Source organism: Sceloporus undulatus, chromosome 2 (genome assembly GCF_019175285.1).
Source record: "Sceloporus undulatus isolate JIND9_A2432 ecotype Alabama chromosome 2, SceUnd_v1.1, whole genome shotgun sequence".
NCBI classification, from domain to species: Eukaryota; Metazoa; Chordata; class Lepidosauria; order Squamata; family Phrynosomatidae; genus Sceloporus; species Sceloporus undulatus.
Window position 1 is genome coordinate 332,535,915 of NC_056523.1, and position 18,704 is coordinate 332,554,618.

The 18,704-nt window shown below is 44.5% G+C and overlaps 1 protein-coding gene across 4 annotated transcripts in view; it reads right to left on the reverse strand.

Annotated features, from left to right (window-relative positions):
- The window catches only part of CNTFR (ciliary neurotrophic factor receptor), a 549,220-nt gene that overhangs the window by 68,270 nt on the left and 462,246 nt on the right, over positions 1-18,704 (reverse strand). For all 4 annotated transcript variants that reach the window (XM_042448841.1, XM_042448839.1, XM_042448840.1 and 1 more), the window contains 2 exons: positions 16,203-16,320; positions 5,373-5,539 (listed from right to left, as the gene is read on the reverse strand). In XM_042448841.1, the coding sequence (XP_042304775.1) occupies positions 5,373-5,539; positions 16,203-16,320 (285 nt within the window). The remainder of the gene's footprint in view (positions 1-5,372; positions 5,540-16,202; positions 16,321-18,704) is intronic.

The window sequence follows — 18,704 nt, forward strand, 5'->3', positions numbered from 1 at the left end:
GAGGACAGGATCAAGATTCAAAATGACCTGAATAGACTAGAAAGCTGGGCCAAAGCTAACAAAATGAAATTCAACACAGAGAAATGTAAGGTACTGCACTTAGGGCAGAAAAGAATGAAATGCACAGATATAGGATGGGTAACACCTGGCTGAATGAAACTACGTGTGAAAGGGATCTGGGAGTCCAAGTAGACCACAAGTTGAACATGAGTCAACAGTGCGATGCGGCAGCTAAAAAGGCAAATGCTATTTTAGGCTGCATCAATAGAAGTATAGTGTCTAGATCAAGAGAAGTAATAGTGCCACTTTATTCTGCTCTGGTCAGGCCCCACCTGGAATATTGTGTCCAGTTCTGGGCACCATAATTCAGAAAGGACATTGAGAAACTGGAGTGTGTCCAAAGGAGGGCAACTAAAATGGTGAAGGGTCTGGAAACCATGTCCTATAAGGAATGACTTAGGGAGCTGGGGATGTTTAGCCTGGGGAAGAGAGGGTTAAGAGGTGATATGATAGCCCTGTTTAAATACAGTGGTACCTCGGGATACGAAATACCCACGTTACGAAATTTCCGGGATACGAAAAAATCCCATAGGAAATAACTGTTCCGGGTTACGAATGTTTTTTCGGGTTACGAAAATTTTTTTGGTGCTTTTCGGCGCTATTTCACACGAAATCGCGGCTTTTCCCCATTAGCGCCTATGGGTTTTCGGCTTACGAAGGCTTTTCGGGTTACGAAAGCGGCCGCGGAACGAATTAATTTCGTAACCCGAGGGAGCACTGTACTTGAAGGGATGTCATATTGAGGAGGGAGCAAGCTTGTTTTCTGCTGCTCCAGAGAACAGGACCCGGAACAATGGATGCAAGCTCCAGGAAAAGAGATTCCACCTCAACATTAGGAAGAACTTCCTGAGAGTAAGGGCTGTTTGACAGTGGAACACACTCCTTCCTCAGAGGGTGATAGAGTCTCCTTCCTTGGAGGTCTTTAAGCAGAGGCTGGATGGTCATCTGTTGGGGATGCTTTGATTTGGATTTCCTGCATGGCAGAATGGGGTTGGACTGGATCAGGGCCCGTGCGGTCTCTTCCAACTCTATGATTCTATGAATCTATGATTCTAACCATGCAGGAAGACACCATCAAAGCTCTCCCAAGAGATGGCCATCCAGGCTCTGTTTAAAACAATGGACAGATATCAGTTGACGAGACCCAGAGAGGTTATTACAGGGAATAATTTATCTTGCCCCACTAATGAGAAACTACAGGAAGTAATAAATCCCACAAGTTAGCATATAGCTGTACAATGTATTAGATTTTCTATTATTCAAATGACAGCATATATTAGCTAAACATTATATGTATGTTTTCAATTATTTTTATTTGAAAATGAAGAAATAAATAAAATTAATAAACAAATAAATACCCTCCAAAGAAGGAGACTCCAATACCCTCTGAGGAAGCCTCGCTCATAGTCAAACAGCTCTTACCTTCAGGAAGTTGCACACTGCCTCCTTGTACGTTGGTTGCATCTGTCTAGCATGGTTGCATATTATGTAAGGTACAGTCGGTCCTTCTTAGACACGGATTTTTTATACACGGATTCCAGCATCCACGGTTTGAAAATGTTCCAAAAAAGTATAAATTTACCTTGATGTTCCATTTTTTATTAGGGACACCATTTTGCTATGTCATTATATTTAATGGGACTTGAGCATACACAGATTTTGTTATACACGGGAGATCTTGGAACTAAACCCCAGCATATAACAAGGGTCCACTGTACTACATTTAGGCTGAAAATGTAAGGTACTACATATAGGCAGAAAAATATATGTGAAAGGCTCAGATAAGGGATGGGGGATACCTGATGACAGTATATGTGAAAGTCTTAGTAGACTACAAGCGAATATGAGTCAATGGTGTGATGCAGCAGTTGAAAAAGCCAATGCAATTCTAGGCTGCATCAGGACAAGTGTAGAGTCTAGACTGAGGGAAGTAACAGCCCCACTCTATCCTGCTTTGGTCAGGCCTCATCTGAAATACTGTATCCAGTTCTGAGCATCACAATTCAGGAAGGATATTGACAAGGAGAAGGAGGAGGATCATTAGCAGCAACAACAAGGGATCCCCCCCCCCCCCCCAAGTCTTGAAATGAAAAAGTCACCCACTCATTTGGTTATTCTGAAAAACACCATTTGGATATTTTTTAAACTCCAAGAACTACCGAGTTATAAATACTGCATCTTCCCAACACATTCCTTCTGTCTGCAGGAGACCTCTCTTCCACTGACCTGGAGGAGGCCTTTCTTCTGTCCTCCCTCCTCTTATGCTGCATCTTTTCAAGCCAGCAGCTGCACTTTGAGCTGCAAGCACAAAGCCAAGCAATATGTTCCAACAGGCACAGTGTGGAAAATTTGTTCTCCCACAATGCTTAAAAAACAAAGAAAAAGAAAATCCATCTGAAAAACAATTGGATTTATAGCTGATAGATTTTTTTTCTTTTACTACATAACTCTCGTTAAGGGATTTCTAAACTGCATCTGGCACAATGGCTATTCTTCAGTGTATCTACATTATTATAGGCAGAATCTTGCTGGTGTTTTACGCATGCGTAGGTCCCCCAGCATGAGAACCAGTGTGGCACAGTGATTTGAGTGTTGGCCTATGACTCCGGTAACCAGGGTTCGATTCACAGTATAGCCATGAAACCCACTGGGTGACCTTGGGCAAGTCATGCTCTCTCAATGGCAAATCCCTACTGAACCAATCTTGCCAAGAAAGCCCAATGATAGGTTTGCCATAGGGTTGCCATAAATGACTTGAAGGCACACAACAACATTCTGCTACAGAAATAATTGGATATTTCATTCAAATGTGCAAAACTGGAGTTGGACAGGCAGCATCTCTGTGCATGTGCAGATTTGCATCTGTTGGTTTCAAGTGCTGTAAATGACCAAGTGGAACCCAGATTGCAGATCTGCATGTTCATGTGCATTCAGGTGTGCATTTGGTTGAACATTTGGGTGTGTGAAATGCTGAGATTTAGCACAAAATTTTGCAGCACAAGTGACTCCACATGTGAAGCTTTACATTACTCAATCCCAATGTACAATCTCTATTTCCCTACCTTTCCACTACAGAGTTAGATCAGTTGAGTGCCACTTTAATTGTCTTGGCTCCTTCCCGTCAAATTCTAGGATATGTGGTTTTCCTTGGTACTTGTATTTTTTCTGCTAGTCCTTAATTCAGGGGAGAGGATTAGATTTTCATTCAGAAAAAAAATCCTGTGGCTTCCCCAAACCACAAATCCCAGGACTCCTGCGGACAGAACCATGGCAGTTCAGGTGGTATCCAACTGCTATAACACTGTGCACTATTTACAGTATCAGGGATGGAAAGGAAATTTGTCAGTTCCCTGGAGAAGAGAAGGTTAAGAAGTGAATTGATAGCCCTGTTCAAATACTTGAAGGGATGTCACATTGAGGAGGGAGCAAGCTTGTTTTCTGCTGCTCCAGAAAACAGGACCCAGAACAATGGATGCAAGCTCCAGGAAAAGAGATTCCACCTCAACATTAGGAGGAACTTCTTGAGAGCAAGGGCTGTTGGACAGTGGAAAACACTCCTTCCTCGGCGTGTAGTGGAGTCCCCTTCCTTGGAGGTCTTTAAACAGAGGCTGGATGGCCATCTGCCGGGGATGCTTCGATTGTGAGTTCCCGCATGGCAGAATGAGGTTGGACTGGATGGCTCTTGTGGTCTCTTCCAATTCTATGATTCTATGAAAAGAATTTACCCTGCCTTTGCAAATGTCACTGTTACTGAGACAGTTAACACTGTGGGATGTGCTGTGCTGAGGAGGAGCGTGAAGCTTGCAGCTCAAGTGCCATTTTAATTGCTTTTTAATTTCCTGCTCCCAGATCTGAGACCCTCTTTCAATTTCGAATGTTTGCACAGTTAGTCTGAAAAGCCCCGTTCTCTCCATCTGCTTCAGGTACTGTATCTCCTCACAACAAGGAACAAGTGGTACTTGGCGTGTGAACTCGGCTGATATCTCTTCTGCAATTCTGATAAAGAGCCAACCTTGAGCATCTCTCCATCTATCTGGTGAGCAAGGGGGGCATTACTGGTGGGGAAAGCAAGCGGTGGGTCAGAGGCAGTGGCTTCAGAGGAAGAGCTGAGCACTCCAGAATAATATGAGCCCAAAACGAAGGGGAAAAGGCACATTTCTCCCACTGTAATTTAAAATGGAAATGTGGTGCAGCTTCTCACAGCTGGAAACTAATCACTGTTGGAGCATAGCTGTTGTAAAGGATAGCAAAAGGACAGACCCTTCATTTCTGACTCCATGAACACTCTTCCATTTTGTGGGTGAGAAAAGGGAGTTTTCTGCTGGAGGTTCCTTGCTGTAGGAAATGGGTGATGACCGTTCCATTTGGAGGACTGTCCCTTAACCCAAAGACAGGGTGAATCGACATGGCAATTTGAGGTCAAGTCCAGTTTTCCCCAAGATCGTAGAATTGGGAGTGGAGGGCTGGATGACAGAAAGAATAGAGGGGAAGTGGCTTCCACCACCAGGCTTCCACCCTTGTTCCCATCATGGCCAAAGGATCCCTGCTCTACATTGGCGTCAAAAGGGTTATTTAGGGGTTAATAGGACCAGTGTGGTGTAATGGTTTGAGCACTGGACCATGACTCTGGAGATCAGTGTTTGAATCTGAGCTTAGCAATGGAGGCCCACTGGGTGACCTTGGGTGAGTCATGCTCTCTCAGCCTCAGAGGGAGGCAAAGGCAAAGTCCCTCTGAACAAGTCTTGCCATGAAAGCCTTGTGATAGATTCACTTTAAGGCCTCCATAAGTTGGAAAGAACATGAAGGCACACCACCACAACAAAGTCCTAGCCAGCATCTGAATAGCTGCTGGGTGATCTGGCACAAATCACACTCTCTCAGCCTTAGAGGAAGGCCATGACAAACCTCTTCTGAAAAAATCTTGCCATCCCCCCAAACCCCCAATGATAGGGTTGCCATAAGTCAGAAACAACTTGAAGGCACACAACAACAACAAGGGTGCTTAACACAGCGACTCTGCAAACTGTGTAAACACATTTTTATTAGGTTAGATTATTAGATTGTTAAATTATCAATATTGATGGGGGGATGGATGGAAAGAATATTCATTACTGTTCGTTACTGAACAATGGGGTTCCCAAAACTCAATAAGCCCTTGTATGAAGAATAGAGCGCTGTCAAGGGTTCTTTACACTTTGCCAAGTTTTTTTTTTCTTTTCAGAATGATTCTATGCAAAAGCAGAAATGGTGAGAATGAACCAGGACTGAAGCCCATAAGCTCCCCAAGGCTGGAGGTTTAGTGCCCAATTTACCTATCATAAATTCGTCAAAGGAGATGGTTGTGGAGCTGCTGCCCAGTGGGTTGGTGGCGGTCAAAGTCACCCGGTACTTCTTGGAGGAGAAGAGGTGAAGGTACTGGATGTAACACCGGTTCTTGGCAGGTACGTCTTTCTTGCACACAATTTCCTTGGAGTCATGCCTAGAAAAATAAGGAGGTTTTAGAAAAAGAAAAGAACAAGGAGAGATCAGATGAGAAAATGAAGGTTGGGTGTGGGAGAGAGAAGGTTTGGGAGGTTTTACCGGTGGGTATTGCTGTGCTGAAAGCAAGGAGAGAGACTGTTCCTCCCCTCTCATTGCAATATCCACACTTTAGGACTACAGTCACTATTATTTAGTTGAATAATTAAAAATCAGCATACAGTGTGCACTGCAGAAATAATGCAGTTTGACATTGCTTTAATTGTCATTACTCCATCCTACTACATACTGCTACAGCCATTATTACAGGAGAGAAGCTCTTATGGCTGCAGGAGTCTATCACATACTATGCAGTTGTGGACAGGTCTACATAGGGACCACCACATGCAGTGTTCAAACACAAATCAAGGAACACAAAGAGACACTGTAGACTGGGTCAGCCAGAAAAATTAGCAGTAGCAGAACACATTGTAAACCATCCTGGCCATAAAATGCTGTTTGAAAACACTGAAATTCTGGACCATGCCAACAACTATGAGGTCAGAATGCACAGGGAAGCCATTGAAATCCATAAACACCTGGACAACTTCAACAGGAAAGAAGAAACCCTGAAAGTATACTATGGCAGGGTAAAAACTGTGCAGCTCCCTCATGCAGCAAAAAGAACCCTCAAAAAGCGGGTTCTTATTGTGGTGCGATTATGATACCACAGTGCACCAAAGGCGCACTCGTGGCATCATAATGGTGCTGTGATGTGCAGACGCTAAGCGTCCATCACGTCAAAATGGCGGCGCCCATCTGTACAGGGTGCCGCTGTTTTGACGCCCTTGTCACGTGAGAGGGGTGAGGGGCATCTGGAAGTGCCGCCCCTTGCACATGATGAGGGTGCACTATAATGCCCATCTGTACAGCGCCTAAGGGCCCAAACAGACAGGCCAAAATAAAGCTGTTTTGGGTCACTGTGGAGGTATGCTGTTTAAATGACACACACATCTTAAGAAGCCAGAAGCTTTGGTGCAGCACTGCAGGTCATAGGACTGGAGCGCGGCTTTGGCGTGGCTTCCGGCCTCTTAGGACGCATGTATCATTTAAACAGCATACCTCCAAAGTGACCTGAAGTAGCTTGCTTTTGGCCTGTCTGTTCAGGCCCACAGTTTGGCTACCAGTCCTGAAAAACACCAAAATCAAGATCCAGCAAATGCAAATGAAAACCACCCAGATTGAGGGGGGTTTCTTAGCAGACAATGGATCACTAATCAAATAGACAGGCTGTAGGCTTTGCCATTGCTGTCAATGTCTTTCTTTCAGTTAGTCTCAAAGATGCTACAAGATCTCTCTATGTACTGATTCTACAGAATAACACAGCTATATCATTGAATTCTGTATCACAAAGATTTCCTTTGATTGTACTGGCTGGTTCTCTAGATCTCAGCTTTAGAGCTCATGGGATGTGGACTTGCCTTCATCTACAAGCCCTTCCAACGGGGCTGGTGGCTCAATGGTTAAATGCCTGTACTGGAGCCACTCACTCAAAACCATAAGGTTGTGAGTTCAATACCAGCGAAAGGGCTCAAGGTCAGGCTTGCATTCTTCCGTAGGTGGCTAAAATGAGTCCCCAGATTGTTGGGGGCAATTAGCTTACAGTTGTAAACCGCTTACGAAGTGCTTAAGTGCACTGATAAGCGGTATAGAAATGCACTTGCTGTTCTATTCAACAACAGAACAATACACAGATTAACATGCAAATTGCTTCCTCTCAACTGGTATATATACCCCACTGTCTTCCAGCATTGTCTGAAGATGCTGGCCACAGATGCTGGTGAAACATCAGGAAAAAACTCTTCTAGAACATGGCCTCATAGCCCCAAAATCCCACAAAAAGCTATGGTTGCCGGTCGTGAAAGCCTTCGACGTCACTACTGTGCATATCCAAAACAATAGCTCTGTGTGCGTAGTGCTACCTCCATCTGTGTAGGTCACTAATAGGTATGCAGTTCTTCACTAATTTTCATATTAAAGCCAAAAACAAATAATTTTAATTAATTTCTTCCCATTGCAAGAAGTCTTTGAAAACTTTGTGTTTTTCAAAGCCTAACTGCAATTCAGGTCTTTTTCTAGGCAAAATTCACATGTGGCTATTTTGCACAGGGGAAAAAAAGCCTTTTCTTTGCAGGAAACAATTTCTTTGCACAGATAATAATATTCCTATATATAAATATTAGTTTATGTGCAAAAAGAGATATTTTCTATTCAGAAAAGCCTGTTATTGACACAAAACAACTACATGTGAGTTTTGCACATAAGTCCTGGACTCTGAAGATTCTTGGCTGTCTATGATTCTTTTCATCAAGGTTTTCTTGACACTGGAAAACCATATTTTAAAAATAATTTTAAATTAATTTCATTTCCCCATCCTCAGTCACCAACAAGATGCCAGCCTATGCTTCTATGACAGACTTGAGCCACTAATATGACCAAGCCCTAAAGTACTGGACTAGCTCCAGAGCATATGTAGGACACAAACAACATTTACAGGGGGACAAATACTTGCAGAATGCTGCCTGCTCAAAGATGTCAGATTTGCCCTTAGTAGACAAAGCTGTTCTGAGCTCCCCTGCCCAGTCTCCTGTCTCAGAGTGTAAGCTCACTTTGGCTTAACAGAACAACTGAACATGGATATTTCCTAGGGCCACTGCGGGGGTCAGAGCAGTCTATCTCTGCCTGGGACATGGAATCTCTAATCAGGCTGCCACAACTGGGAGAGAGAGAGGGCAAGCTACTTCTCCCATCTATTACCAGTCAAGCATCCTTAACTATAAACACTCCTACAAACAGAATGTGTCCTTAGAAAAAGCCTTCATACATTCACTGTTGCTTACTCCTAAACAAGTGTGCCTATCATAGAGAAATTATTATAGAAATAATAGGTATGCTTTGATTGAGAGTTCCTGCATGGCAAGGGGTTGGACTGGATGGCCCTTGGGGTCTCTTCCAACGCTAGGATTCTATGAAAAAAACTAGGGATCAGGGGTCATACTTGCCTCCACCCCTATTATGGGTACAAAAATATGGATGGGTGGGAGCAGAAATGACCTCTTGTTGATAAGAAAGGGTGTGCGTGCGCGTGCGTGCGTGTGCGTGCACGCGTGCGTGTCTGCCTTTGTGTGCAGATGATTTTGTATTAGTATGTATGAGAGGAAAGTGTATGTGATTGTGGTCTATCACTCACATTTCAAACATTTCCCCAAGAAACAGCCAGACATCTGATTATAAAAGTATATTCTTTGAACCCAATGTTCATAGAATTGCAGATGAGAAAGTTCTGGACACACAAATAAAGGTCCCAGTGGGAAAGTTCAGATGAATGCCTCATGTTCTCCTCATCCTTGAACATGTACATGAGGTTGATTCTGTTGACCCCCAGAATAATATCTGTTACAGTCACTGTATATAGAAGAAAGCAGCTCCATGTCCTTGTCATTCTGGAAGGGAAGCCTACGCTTTCTCCCGCACTCAAGATCAGAAGAATGATCCACCAGAGATGAACACTGGTATTGCAATCACACTTAGGTGATCCCACTTCTACTCCATGTGACACGCAAAACTCCTCCTTGGGCTACTTGCTCTCTCAGCTTGACCTTCCTCACAGAGTTGTTGTGAGGACACATTAGGGAAGAGATGGAGGAAGATGTGCTATTGGGGGGTGCAGAGAGAGTGGACCAGGTAACCAGGCAAACTCTTATCCTGGAGTCCAGAGTTCACCCCCCCCACACACACACACAGACTCTCTCAGATTCAGAGGAAGACAAAGGAAAAACCCCTCTGAACAAATCTTGCCAGGAAAACCCCATGATAGGGTCGCCATAAGTTGGAAATGACTTGAAGACAACCACAACTAAATACACAACATCCTACACGTGACCATAGCTCCACCTGAGCAATTCAGCATCCTCTCCTCACACTAGCAGATGTCAGGCCCTTGGCGAGGGTGCTACTTTCTGGTGGGAACGGGAGGAATCAGGGAAGTAACTTGCACCATGCAGTAGCACCTGGTCTCTGCTGGGTATGCATGGAGTGAGGAATGGCAGTGCACTCTCAATGGGAGTGCACCCTTGTTTCCCTTTTCCTGGGACTCTACAGCAGCTGTGTCTTCATGATCTGAGTTATTTCCATGATCCATGCCCTTCCTTCATCTCTGGTGCTTGACAGATGTTCAGAATTGGGGCAGGCTTTCAGATGGAGGGCAAGAGGAAGACAGTAGCCCCCTGCACACTATACCAAAAAGAGATGAACCATGCCCTCCTTCTGTCCAATTTGGCAATGATAGTACTGATATTCCCACCTGCTTTTAAGATGTCCCAGTTTCTCTTTCTTCCTCCAACTTTCAGCCTTCATCTTCAGCTTACTTCAGTTGTTGCAAACTGAGTGCAAAGTACAAAAGTAGTTTCCATTCAATTAACTCAGTGGTGTGAGTGGGGTTTTGTCCTTCCCAGAAGGCTCAGGCAAAAGCAAAGTGCTGCAGCCTCTCCTAGCTTGTCTGTTCTTCCTCTTTAATAACTTTTGTCATCTTGACAACACTCTCATTTTCCTTGGCCACATGTGGCCCAGTTTTCATTTGTGAAATGATGGAAGGTGTGATATATGTATGCATGCGTAGAGCCAGCGTGGCAAAGTGGTTTGAGTGCTGGACTATGACCCTGGAGAAAGAGGTTCAATTCCCAGCTCCACCATGAAACCCACTGGGTGACCTTGAGTAAGTCACACTCTCTCAGCCTCAGGGAAGGCAATGGCAAACTCCCTCTGAACAAATCTTTCCAAGAAAACCCCTTAGGGTCACCATAAAATGGAAGCAACTTGAAGGCACACAACAGCAACAACAGCAACAACAAAGCTGCACTTATACATGCACACTCCACTAGCAGTATGTCTGCAGCTATGAGTGGCATGGATGTCATTCAGTACAAATTATGCACGCAGGCCTAGGACAATGTGAGACTGTAGAACGGGGATGGGCAACTGTGAAGGGCTAGGGGAGACCTTGGATGGCCACCCCCCCCCCCCAAACATTTGCTCCTGGAAAAGAGAAAAAAACCTTTATCCCCAGATGTCATCTAGGAACATGGGGACATGTTTTTGGGTCTTACTGGGTCCCTAGAGGGCATTTCAGGGCAAGACACTATTTTGTAGTGGGAATGCCCCCCATATATCATTTTGGGGCATTTCAGATCTCAAAAGATTTGGTCCCTGGGAGTCCCATGGGGCCTCATGCGGCTTGAGGACTGCACTTTGCCCACCGCTGTTGTTGAAAGAGGGCAAAAGAGGAGAAAGAATGTAAAATAGCCTGAATTCTGTGGGATAATCCCAACTAGAGAAAACCCACAGAATCAGTTGTTGCATTGTGAGTCGACACATAGGTAGCTCCCATTAATTCAATGGGTCTATGCTAGTTGAGACAAAAAAACAGGAATCAATGCCAATATGTGTTAGAGCAGAGGGTCTCAACTTGTGGGTCGCAAACCCCTTTGGGGGTTGAACAACCCTTTCACAGGGGTCGCCTAAGACCATCAGAAAACACATAGCAAAATTATAGTTACGAAGTAGTAACGAAAATAATTTTATGGTTGGGGGTCACCACAACATGAGGAACTGTATTAAAGGGTCGCGGCATTAGGAAAGTTGGGACCCACTGTGTTAGAGGATATCATTCAGTTCAAATTAAGTCATAATAGGACCCTGATATCTCCAGATCATGGTCACCCCCAAAACTGCCACCCAAACTGAAATCTCATGCTGTTACTGGAAATTCTAGATCCAGAAAAGTATCGGGAGATTGTGAGTGGGTTGGTGGGTGGGATTGCCCAGAAAATGGCATGTCTTGCAGAAAACATGCATTTCTGCAGAGAAGCAAAAATTGTGTTTGTGCAAAAATGCACAGTTTGCAAACCCTAAATTCCTCGTGAATCTTTCACATTTTTTTAAATTAAAGAAGTCTCAAGTGGGGGATTTATGTTTTTAAAAAGTTGCAAAACCACTCTCAGTATCACCTTGTCTAAGGAGGAAATGTTTGGGGTTTTCCAGCCTAATTCATGACAATGAAATAAGCAGAGACGGAAGTTTCTGGTTATTTCATTCTCACAAATTGGAATGGAAAATCTTAATGTGTGATCAAATCGGTTCTCGTGTTCCAATTATGTTTACTTCATAATTGTTTTAGCCCAGCTATTTCCATAGTCCAATATTCATTCCTGAAACCCAGGAGGCTGAGTTTGTTTTGCCAATATTTCCTTGTTCCTGTGTGTATTTGAGAGCTTTGGGGTCTTCTCAATTTCCCCCCTTGCTCTTGCTCAGTGAAAACATGACTATGTTTGCCCTCTCCATTCAAGACACGCTCAAGTTATTTATACAAGACTGAACTCCCAACCTAGATTCATTAATGCAAAGTGAGTAAAAATACAACCCGGGTCACTAATTCATCCTCGAATCCTTGTTTTCAATGCTAAAGATATTTTAATTGCATTTTAACGATACAGGTTGAGTCTCCCTTATCCGAAATGCATGGGACCAGAACTGGTTTGGATTTTGGAATATCTCTATTTGCATATATGTACATAATGAGATATCTTGCATATGGGACCCAAGTCTAAGCACAAGATTCATTTATGTTTCATATACACACAGCCTGAAGGTAATTTTATATATAATACATATTTTAATAATATTGTGCATGAAACAAATTTTGCTTACACAAAACCAACCGAAAGGTGTCATTCTCTCAGCCTTTTGGGAATATTCTGGATTTCAGAATTCTAGGTAAGGGAGACTCAACATGTAACTTTCTGTATGATTTTATTTATGCCTCATGTGTACTTTTAACTAATTTTGATTTAATTTTTTTAAGCTGCCTGGAGTTCCTGTAATAGGAAAGGATGATATATAAATGAAACAACAACAACAACAACAACATTAATTAGATAAGATTTACTGAATCAATTGGATTATTATTATCAATGTTTATTTATATAGCACCATAAACTGCCATGGCATATAGCGATTTACCTATGTGAGTCAACGCATTAATTCAATGCATTTCCTGCAGCTGAGTTTAACTAATAGGATTCAGGCCAAGGTGTTTAAAAGTGCCACAGTAAAACACAAGTTTAGCATCTTAGGTACCACCTAGAGCCTTATCTGCACTGCAGAAATAATGCAGATTAACATTTTAACTGGCGTGGCTCAATGCTACAGAATTCTGGGATTTGTAGGTTTGCAAGATATTTAGCCTTCTCTGCTGAAGAACCATGATCAGCCATGCTGGAAGCCACAAATTCTCTGCCTATGTCCTTTTTGTGCTCTTTTGGCTTTTTATCTTGGCTATTATTGGATACTGTGTTCGTTACTTAGGTGTTTTAATCTTTTCTGTGATTATTATTATTATTATTATTATTAACCTTTATTTATAAGGCGCTGTAAATTTACACAGCGCTGTACATACAATCTTTTTAATTGGACGGTTCCCTGCCCTCAGGCTTACAATCTAAAAAGACAGGACACAAAAGGAGAAGGGAGTGGTGGTGGGGAAGGGGCCTCTCTAGTAGGATAATACATATAAAATATATAGCAATACAGGAAAGGATTCAATAAAACAGGCAACAAAAGAACATCAAATAGCAAGTGACAATTATGCAATGCCTGGGAAGGCTTCTCTGAACAGGATGTTTTTCAACTCCGTTTTGAAGCTGGTTAAAGAAGTGATGGCTCTTGCTTGTGGGGGAAGAAGGTTCCAGGAGTGAGGGGCAGCAAGTGAAAAGGGGTGAATCCAGGATGGGGCAGAGGAAATCCTGGGCTGGGACAGCATACCTTGACTACCAGAACGGAGGGCCCTGGTGGGAAGGTGAGGAGAAAGAAGGTCTGATAAGTAAGGAGGGGCCAGTCCATGGAGGGCTTTAAATGTCGACAGCAGGAGCTTATACTGAATGCGGAAAGGGAGAGGGAGCCAGTGAAGGGATGCCAACACAGGAGAAATGTGGTCAGAGCGGTGGGTGGAAGTGATAATGCGTGCAGCTGAATGCTGGACAGAGATTAAAGGACGGAGGTGAGAAAGAGGAAGCCCAGCCAGGAGGACATTACAGTAATCAAGTCATGAGATCACTAGGGCATGGACCAGGATCTTGGCAGTAGAGGCAGAGAGATATGGTCGGATTTTGGCAATATTGTACAAAAAGAATCTACAAGCCTTGGCTGTGGTCTGGATCAGGGATACACGACAGAGAAGAGTCAAAGATAAAACCAAGACTGCGGGCTTGCTGGACTGGTTGAATAGAAATGTTGTCCACAGAGACAGAAAAGGAGAGTTGAAGGGTGGACTTAGGAGGAAAGACAAGACGCTCCGTCTTGGACATGTTGAGCTTCAAACGCCGATGGCACATCCACTGTGAGACAGCTGTGAGACAAGCCTTGGAAAAAGGTCAGGGGCGGAAAGATACAGCTGGGTGTCATTGGCATACAGATGGTAGGAAAAGCCAAAAGAGCTAATGAGTTTTCCTAAGGACAGTGTGTAGAGAGAAAACAGAAGGGGACCCAGAACAGAGCCCTGGGGAACTCCAACAGATAAGGGAACAGGAGAAGAAGTCTGACCGCCTGCAACCACTGCAAAAGATCTGCCAGACAAGTAAGATCTAAACCAGTCGAGAACAGAGTCTGAGAACCCAAGGTCAGAAAGTATATTAACTAGAAGAGAGTGATCAACGGTGTCAAAGGCTGCAGACAGATCAAGAAGGATGAGAACAGAGTAAAGGCCATTAGCCTTGGCCTGTAAAAGGTCATTTGAAATCTTAGTGAGAGCTGTCTCAGTAGAATGCCTTGGGCGGAAACCAGACTGAAAGGGATCGAGGATGGAGTTGGCTTCAAGAAACTCAAGACAGCGAGAATAAACAACCCGTTCCAAAACCTTAGAAAGAAAAGGAAGAAGAGAAATCGGACGATAGCTAGACAAAGAGGAGGGGTCAAGAGAAGGTTTTTTTCAGAATTCGGGAAATGAGAGCATGTTTGAAGTCCGAAGGGAAGGAGCCTGTAGAGAGAGCGAGATTGAAGATATGGAGAAGCGAGGGGAGAAAGGAGGGAGCTATAGAGATTAGAGGACGAGTAGGAATTGGATCACGAGAACAGGTTGCAGGTTTGGAAGAGTTCAGAAGTGTAGAGAGTTCATCCAAAGAGGCAGGAGGAAACACAGAAAATTTGTTAGGCGAGGGCGATAAAAGATTAAGAGCAGAAGAAGAATCAGGAGGGACTATCTCAGAGCGAATAGTGGAGATCTTAGAGATGAAATAATTAGCAAAGTCATTAGGAGAGAATGATGAAGAGACAGGAGGAGAGGGAGGTTGAAGCAAAGTGTTGAAGGTGGAGAACAAACGCTGCGGGCGCCTCTCATTGGCGGAGATCAATGATTTGTAATAATTCTGTTTTGCTATAGACAGGGCGCGTGAGAAGGAAGAAAGAACAAATTTGAAATGGATAAAATCAGTCCACTCTTTGGACTTTCTCCAAAGACGTTCGGCCGCTCTAGAGCAGGACCGGAGAAACTTAATGTTGGGGGTAAGCCAGGGCTAAGGTCTAGTCTTAGAGGAAGAAGTGCGTACAGAGACAGGGGCAAAATGGTCGAGAGTTGAGGAAAGAGTGGAGTTAAATAAAGACATTGCTGAATCAGCAGAATCCCCGAGATTTAGGGAAGAGAGAGATGAATCCAGGGTCAGACCAAGATGGTTAGAGTCGACAGATTGAAGATCACGAAAATGGCGTTGAATAGTGTGATGAGGAGGAGGAGTATAAGTAAGAGCGAAGGAGATTAAATGATGATCAGATAGTGGAAAGTCAAGTGCCAGGTAGTCAGAAATGGTGCAGTTTGCAGCAAGAACTAAGTCAAGACAGTGACCGTGAGAATGAGTTGAAGAGTTGGAGTGTGGCTGGAGGCCAAAAGAAGCTAGGAGAGAGTTGAAGCGAGATGTTGTAGGGTTATTGGAATCGTCAACGTGGATATTAAAGTCACCTAGGATCAAAGTGGGGACTTCTATATACTTCAGTATATAGAAAAAGGTGGCTTGTTTGTTTATGGTTTTTTATAATAGAAATATTATATAATAAATACAATGGATAATAGCAAATAACAACCACAGCAACAACAATAGCAAGTATATTTTTATACTGCTTATCAGTGCACTTAAGCACTTCATAAGCAGTTTACAAAGTGTAAGCTAATTGCCCCCAACAATCTGGGGACTTATTTTAGCCACCTACGGAAGGATGCAGGCTGAGTCAAGCTTCAGCCCTTTCGCTGGTATTGAACTCGCAACCTTATGGTTTTGAGTGAGTGGCTCCAGTACAGGCATTTAACCACTGGGCCACTGAGAGATCTTGTAGCACCTTTGAGACTAACTGAAAGAAAGACGTTGACAGCATGAGCTTTTGTAGACTTCAGTCCACTTCCTCAGATGCAGCTGAGATCTCTCCACTTCTCCACTTCCACTTGTGTGTCTGTTATGGAATGGCTAACCACATCACACTTGTCATACTGTCAACAATGTCCCACCTTTCTACCCATCTGCAGAAGGAATATAGACTGTTCCCTGCGTAGCCTTCGGTACCACCACCATCCCACAAGCGCCACTTACATTACGGTGATGTCAAAGGTGTCGTTAATGTAGGTTGGGCTGGGGAGGTGCCAACTGCAGTAGAATCCGTTGGGGTAATTGTTTGACCGACACATCAGTATGGGCTCCTTTGGTGGTGCTGTTGGGAAAGAGAGAGAGAGAGATAGAAAAGACAGAAAGGTCATTGTAGCTCCTCTTTCCTGCCAAAGCAAACAGTTTTGCAACCTAGAGCATTTCTTCACTATGAGTTTCAATAAGTTTTTAAATGTCACCCTGTTTCCCAAGGAAAATGGCTGTCTGCTGAGTTTGTGGGCATCTGATGGACCATGTCCAGAGAGGATGCTTTGACTGAGAATTCCTGCATGGCAGAATGGGGTTGGACTGGATGGCCCTTGTGGTCTCTTCCAACTCTACAATTCTATGATTCTATGACTCTAAGAGCATCCAAGATGGTCAAAAGTATGGAGACCAAGTCTTATGAGGAATGACTGTTTAGCTTGCTGAAGAGAAGACTGATAGGGGACTTAATAGCAATCTTTAAATATCTGCAGTGATGTCATGTAGAAGATGGAGCCACAGAATCATAGAAACAAAGCGTCTGCAGAGTCACAAAGGCCCACCGGGTTCTGCCACGCAGGAAGACACAGCCAAAGCCCTCCCTGGGACAGATGGCCATCCAGCCTTTGTTTCAGAATCTTCAAAGAAGGATTGTTTTCTGATTGTTTTTTTGCTGATCCAGACACAAAAAGACAAACTGATGAATTCAAATTGTGAGAAAGGAGATTCTACCTAAACATTAGGGAGAAACTTTTGACTGTAAGAGATGTTCAACAGTGGAACAGACTGCCTTGGATGGCGGTGGACTTTCCTTTTTTGAAGGTCTTTAAACAGAGGTTAATAATAATAATAATTTTATTTGTAACCCGCTTTTCCAACTTGTATGATCGAGGTTGGATGCATATTTTCCAGGAAAGCTTTAGTTCTATAGTCCTACATGACTTAAGGGGATTGTTCTAGATGGCCCTTGGTTAGGGATGCCATAACCCGTTGGCCCCCGTGACAAACATGCTTTTGGGGGCCCTGTCACGGTCACGGCCCGGTTTGGCCCCCTGCCCCCGGCTTGGGGCCCGCGCGGCACCAACCCACCTTCCCCTGCCTCCCCGTGTGGCCGCGCCACCCACCTCCTCCTCCTCCTCCGTTCGGAAGCAAAGGAGGAGGCAGTGCGTGGGGGGGAGGGTGGCGGGGAGGTGGGGAGGGGGCACAGGTGTGCGCAGGAGGCGCACCTCCTTCTCCTCCTCCTCCGTTCCAAGCCTCCCTTCCTTTCTCCCTCCTTCCTCCTTCCTTCCTCCTCCTCCTCCTCTGCCTCCCAGCCCAGGCCCAAGCAGAGGAGGAGGCAGAGGTGCCTGCCTGGCTTGGTGCTCCCTGCGCGCATGCACGCGCCAAGGCAGCAGGCACTGGCAGGCAGCTACCCACCGCTTCCTCCGCCTGGCGCGCCTCTGCGCTGGGCACTTCCTTGGGCCTGGGAGGTGGAGGCAGAGGAGGAGGCTGAGGCGGAGGTGGCTGGCTGCCTGCCTCCTGCCTTGGCGCGCGGGCGGGGGGGAGCGCCCCAAGGCAGCCACCCACCTCCTCCTCCACTTTGGCCTGGGCTGGAGGAAGGAGGGAGGGAGGAGGAAGGAGGAAAGGGGAGGAAGGAGGGAAGAAGGAAGGGAGGAGGAGGAGGGAGGACGGAAGGAGGAAGGGGGAGGGAGGAAGGAAGGGAGGAGGAGGAAGAAGGAAGGAGGGAGGAAGGGAGGAGGAGGAGGAATGAAGGAAGGAAGGAGGAAGGGGGAGGAAGGAAGGAGGGAGGAAGGACAAGGAGGAAGAAGAGGAGAAGGAGGATGAGGATAGTGATGATGATGAAATGAGCCAAATTCTGAGGCACGACCAATGTAAGTTACTCTCATTTTTACAAACTCATGCACAGTGGGGAAAAACCAAAGTCCCTTGACCAAGTACACACTTCTGAGAAGTACAGTTGAATCCGAGGGCAAACCCACTTCTTGTTAAACCACCTTGGCATATTCAGTGTGAAACCCAAAGAGTTTGGTTATGGAATAAGCCTCTGAAATATGCAAGAGATTGCCATGTTAAGTAAAGCCATGTTCAATGCCCAAATGTGCTGTTTGGAATGGGGGGGGGGGTGGCCAGAAAGGGAAAGTCCATTTCTGCCATCTGTCTAGGAATAATGCCCAAATGTCCTCCATTTTGATCATGCCTAAGAAACATGTATTTATATTAACATTTTTTTAAAACCATCAAATTTTTTCGTGTGTCCTCCATTTTAAACAAATGTGCCCTCCATTTGAAAATTTTGTCCTACATTTGTCCTACATTTGTCCCAGTTTGGAGGTCCAGACTTATGGCAACCCTACCCTTGGTATACCTTCCAGCTCTATGTTTCTATAAAAGGGTCAAAGGGTTGATGACTGAAATTTTCACAAGGGTCACACAAAGCCCCTATTTATACCACAGTAATAACATTTA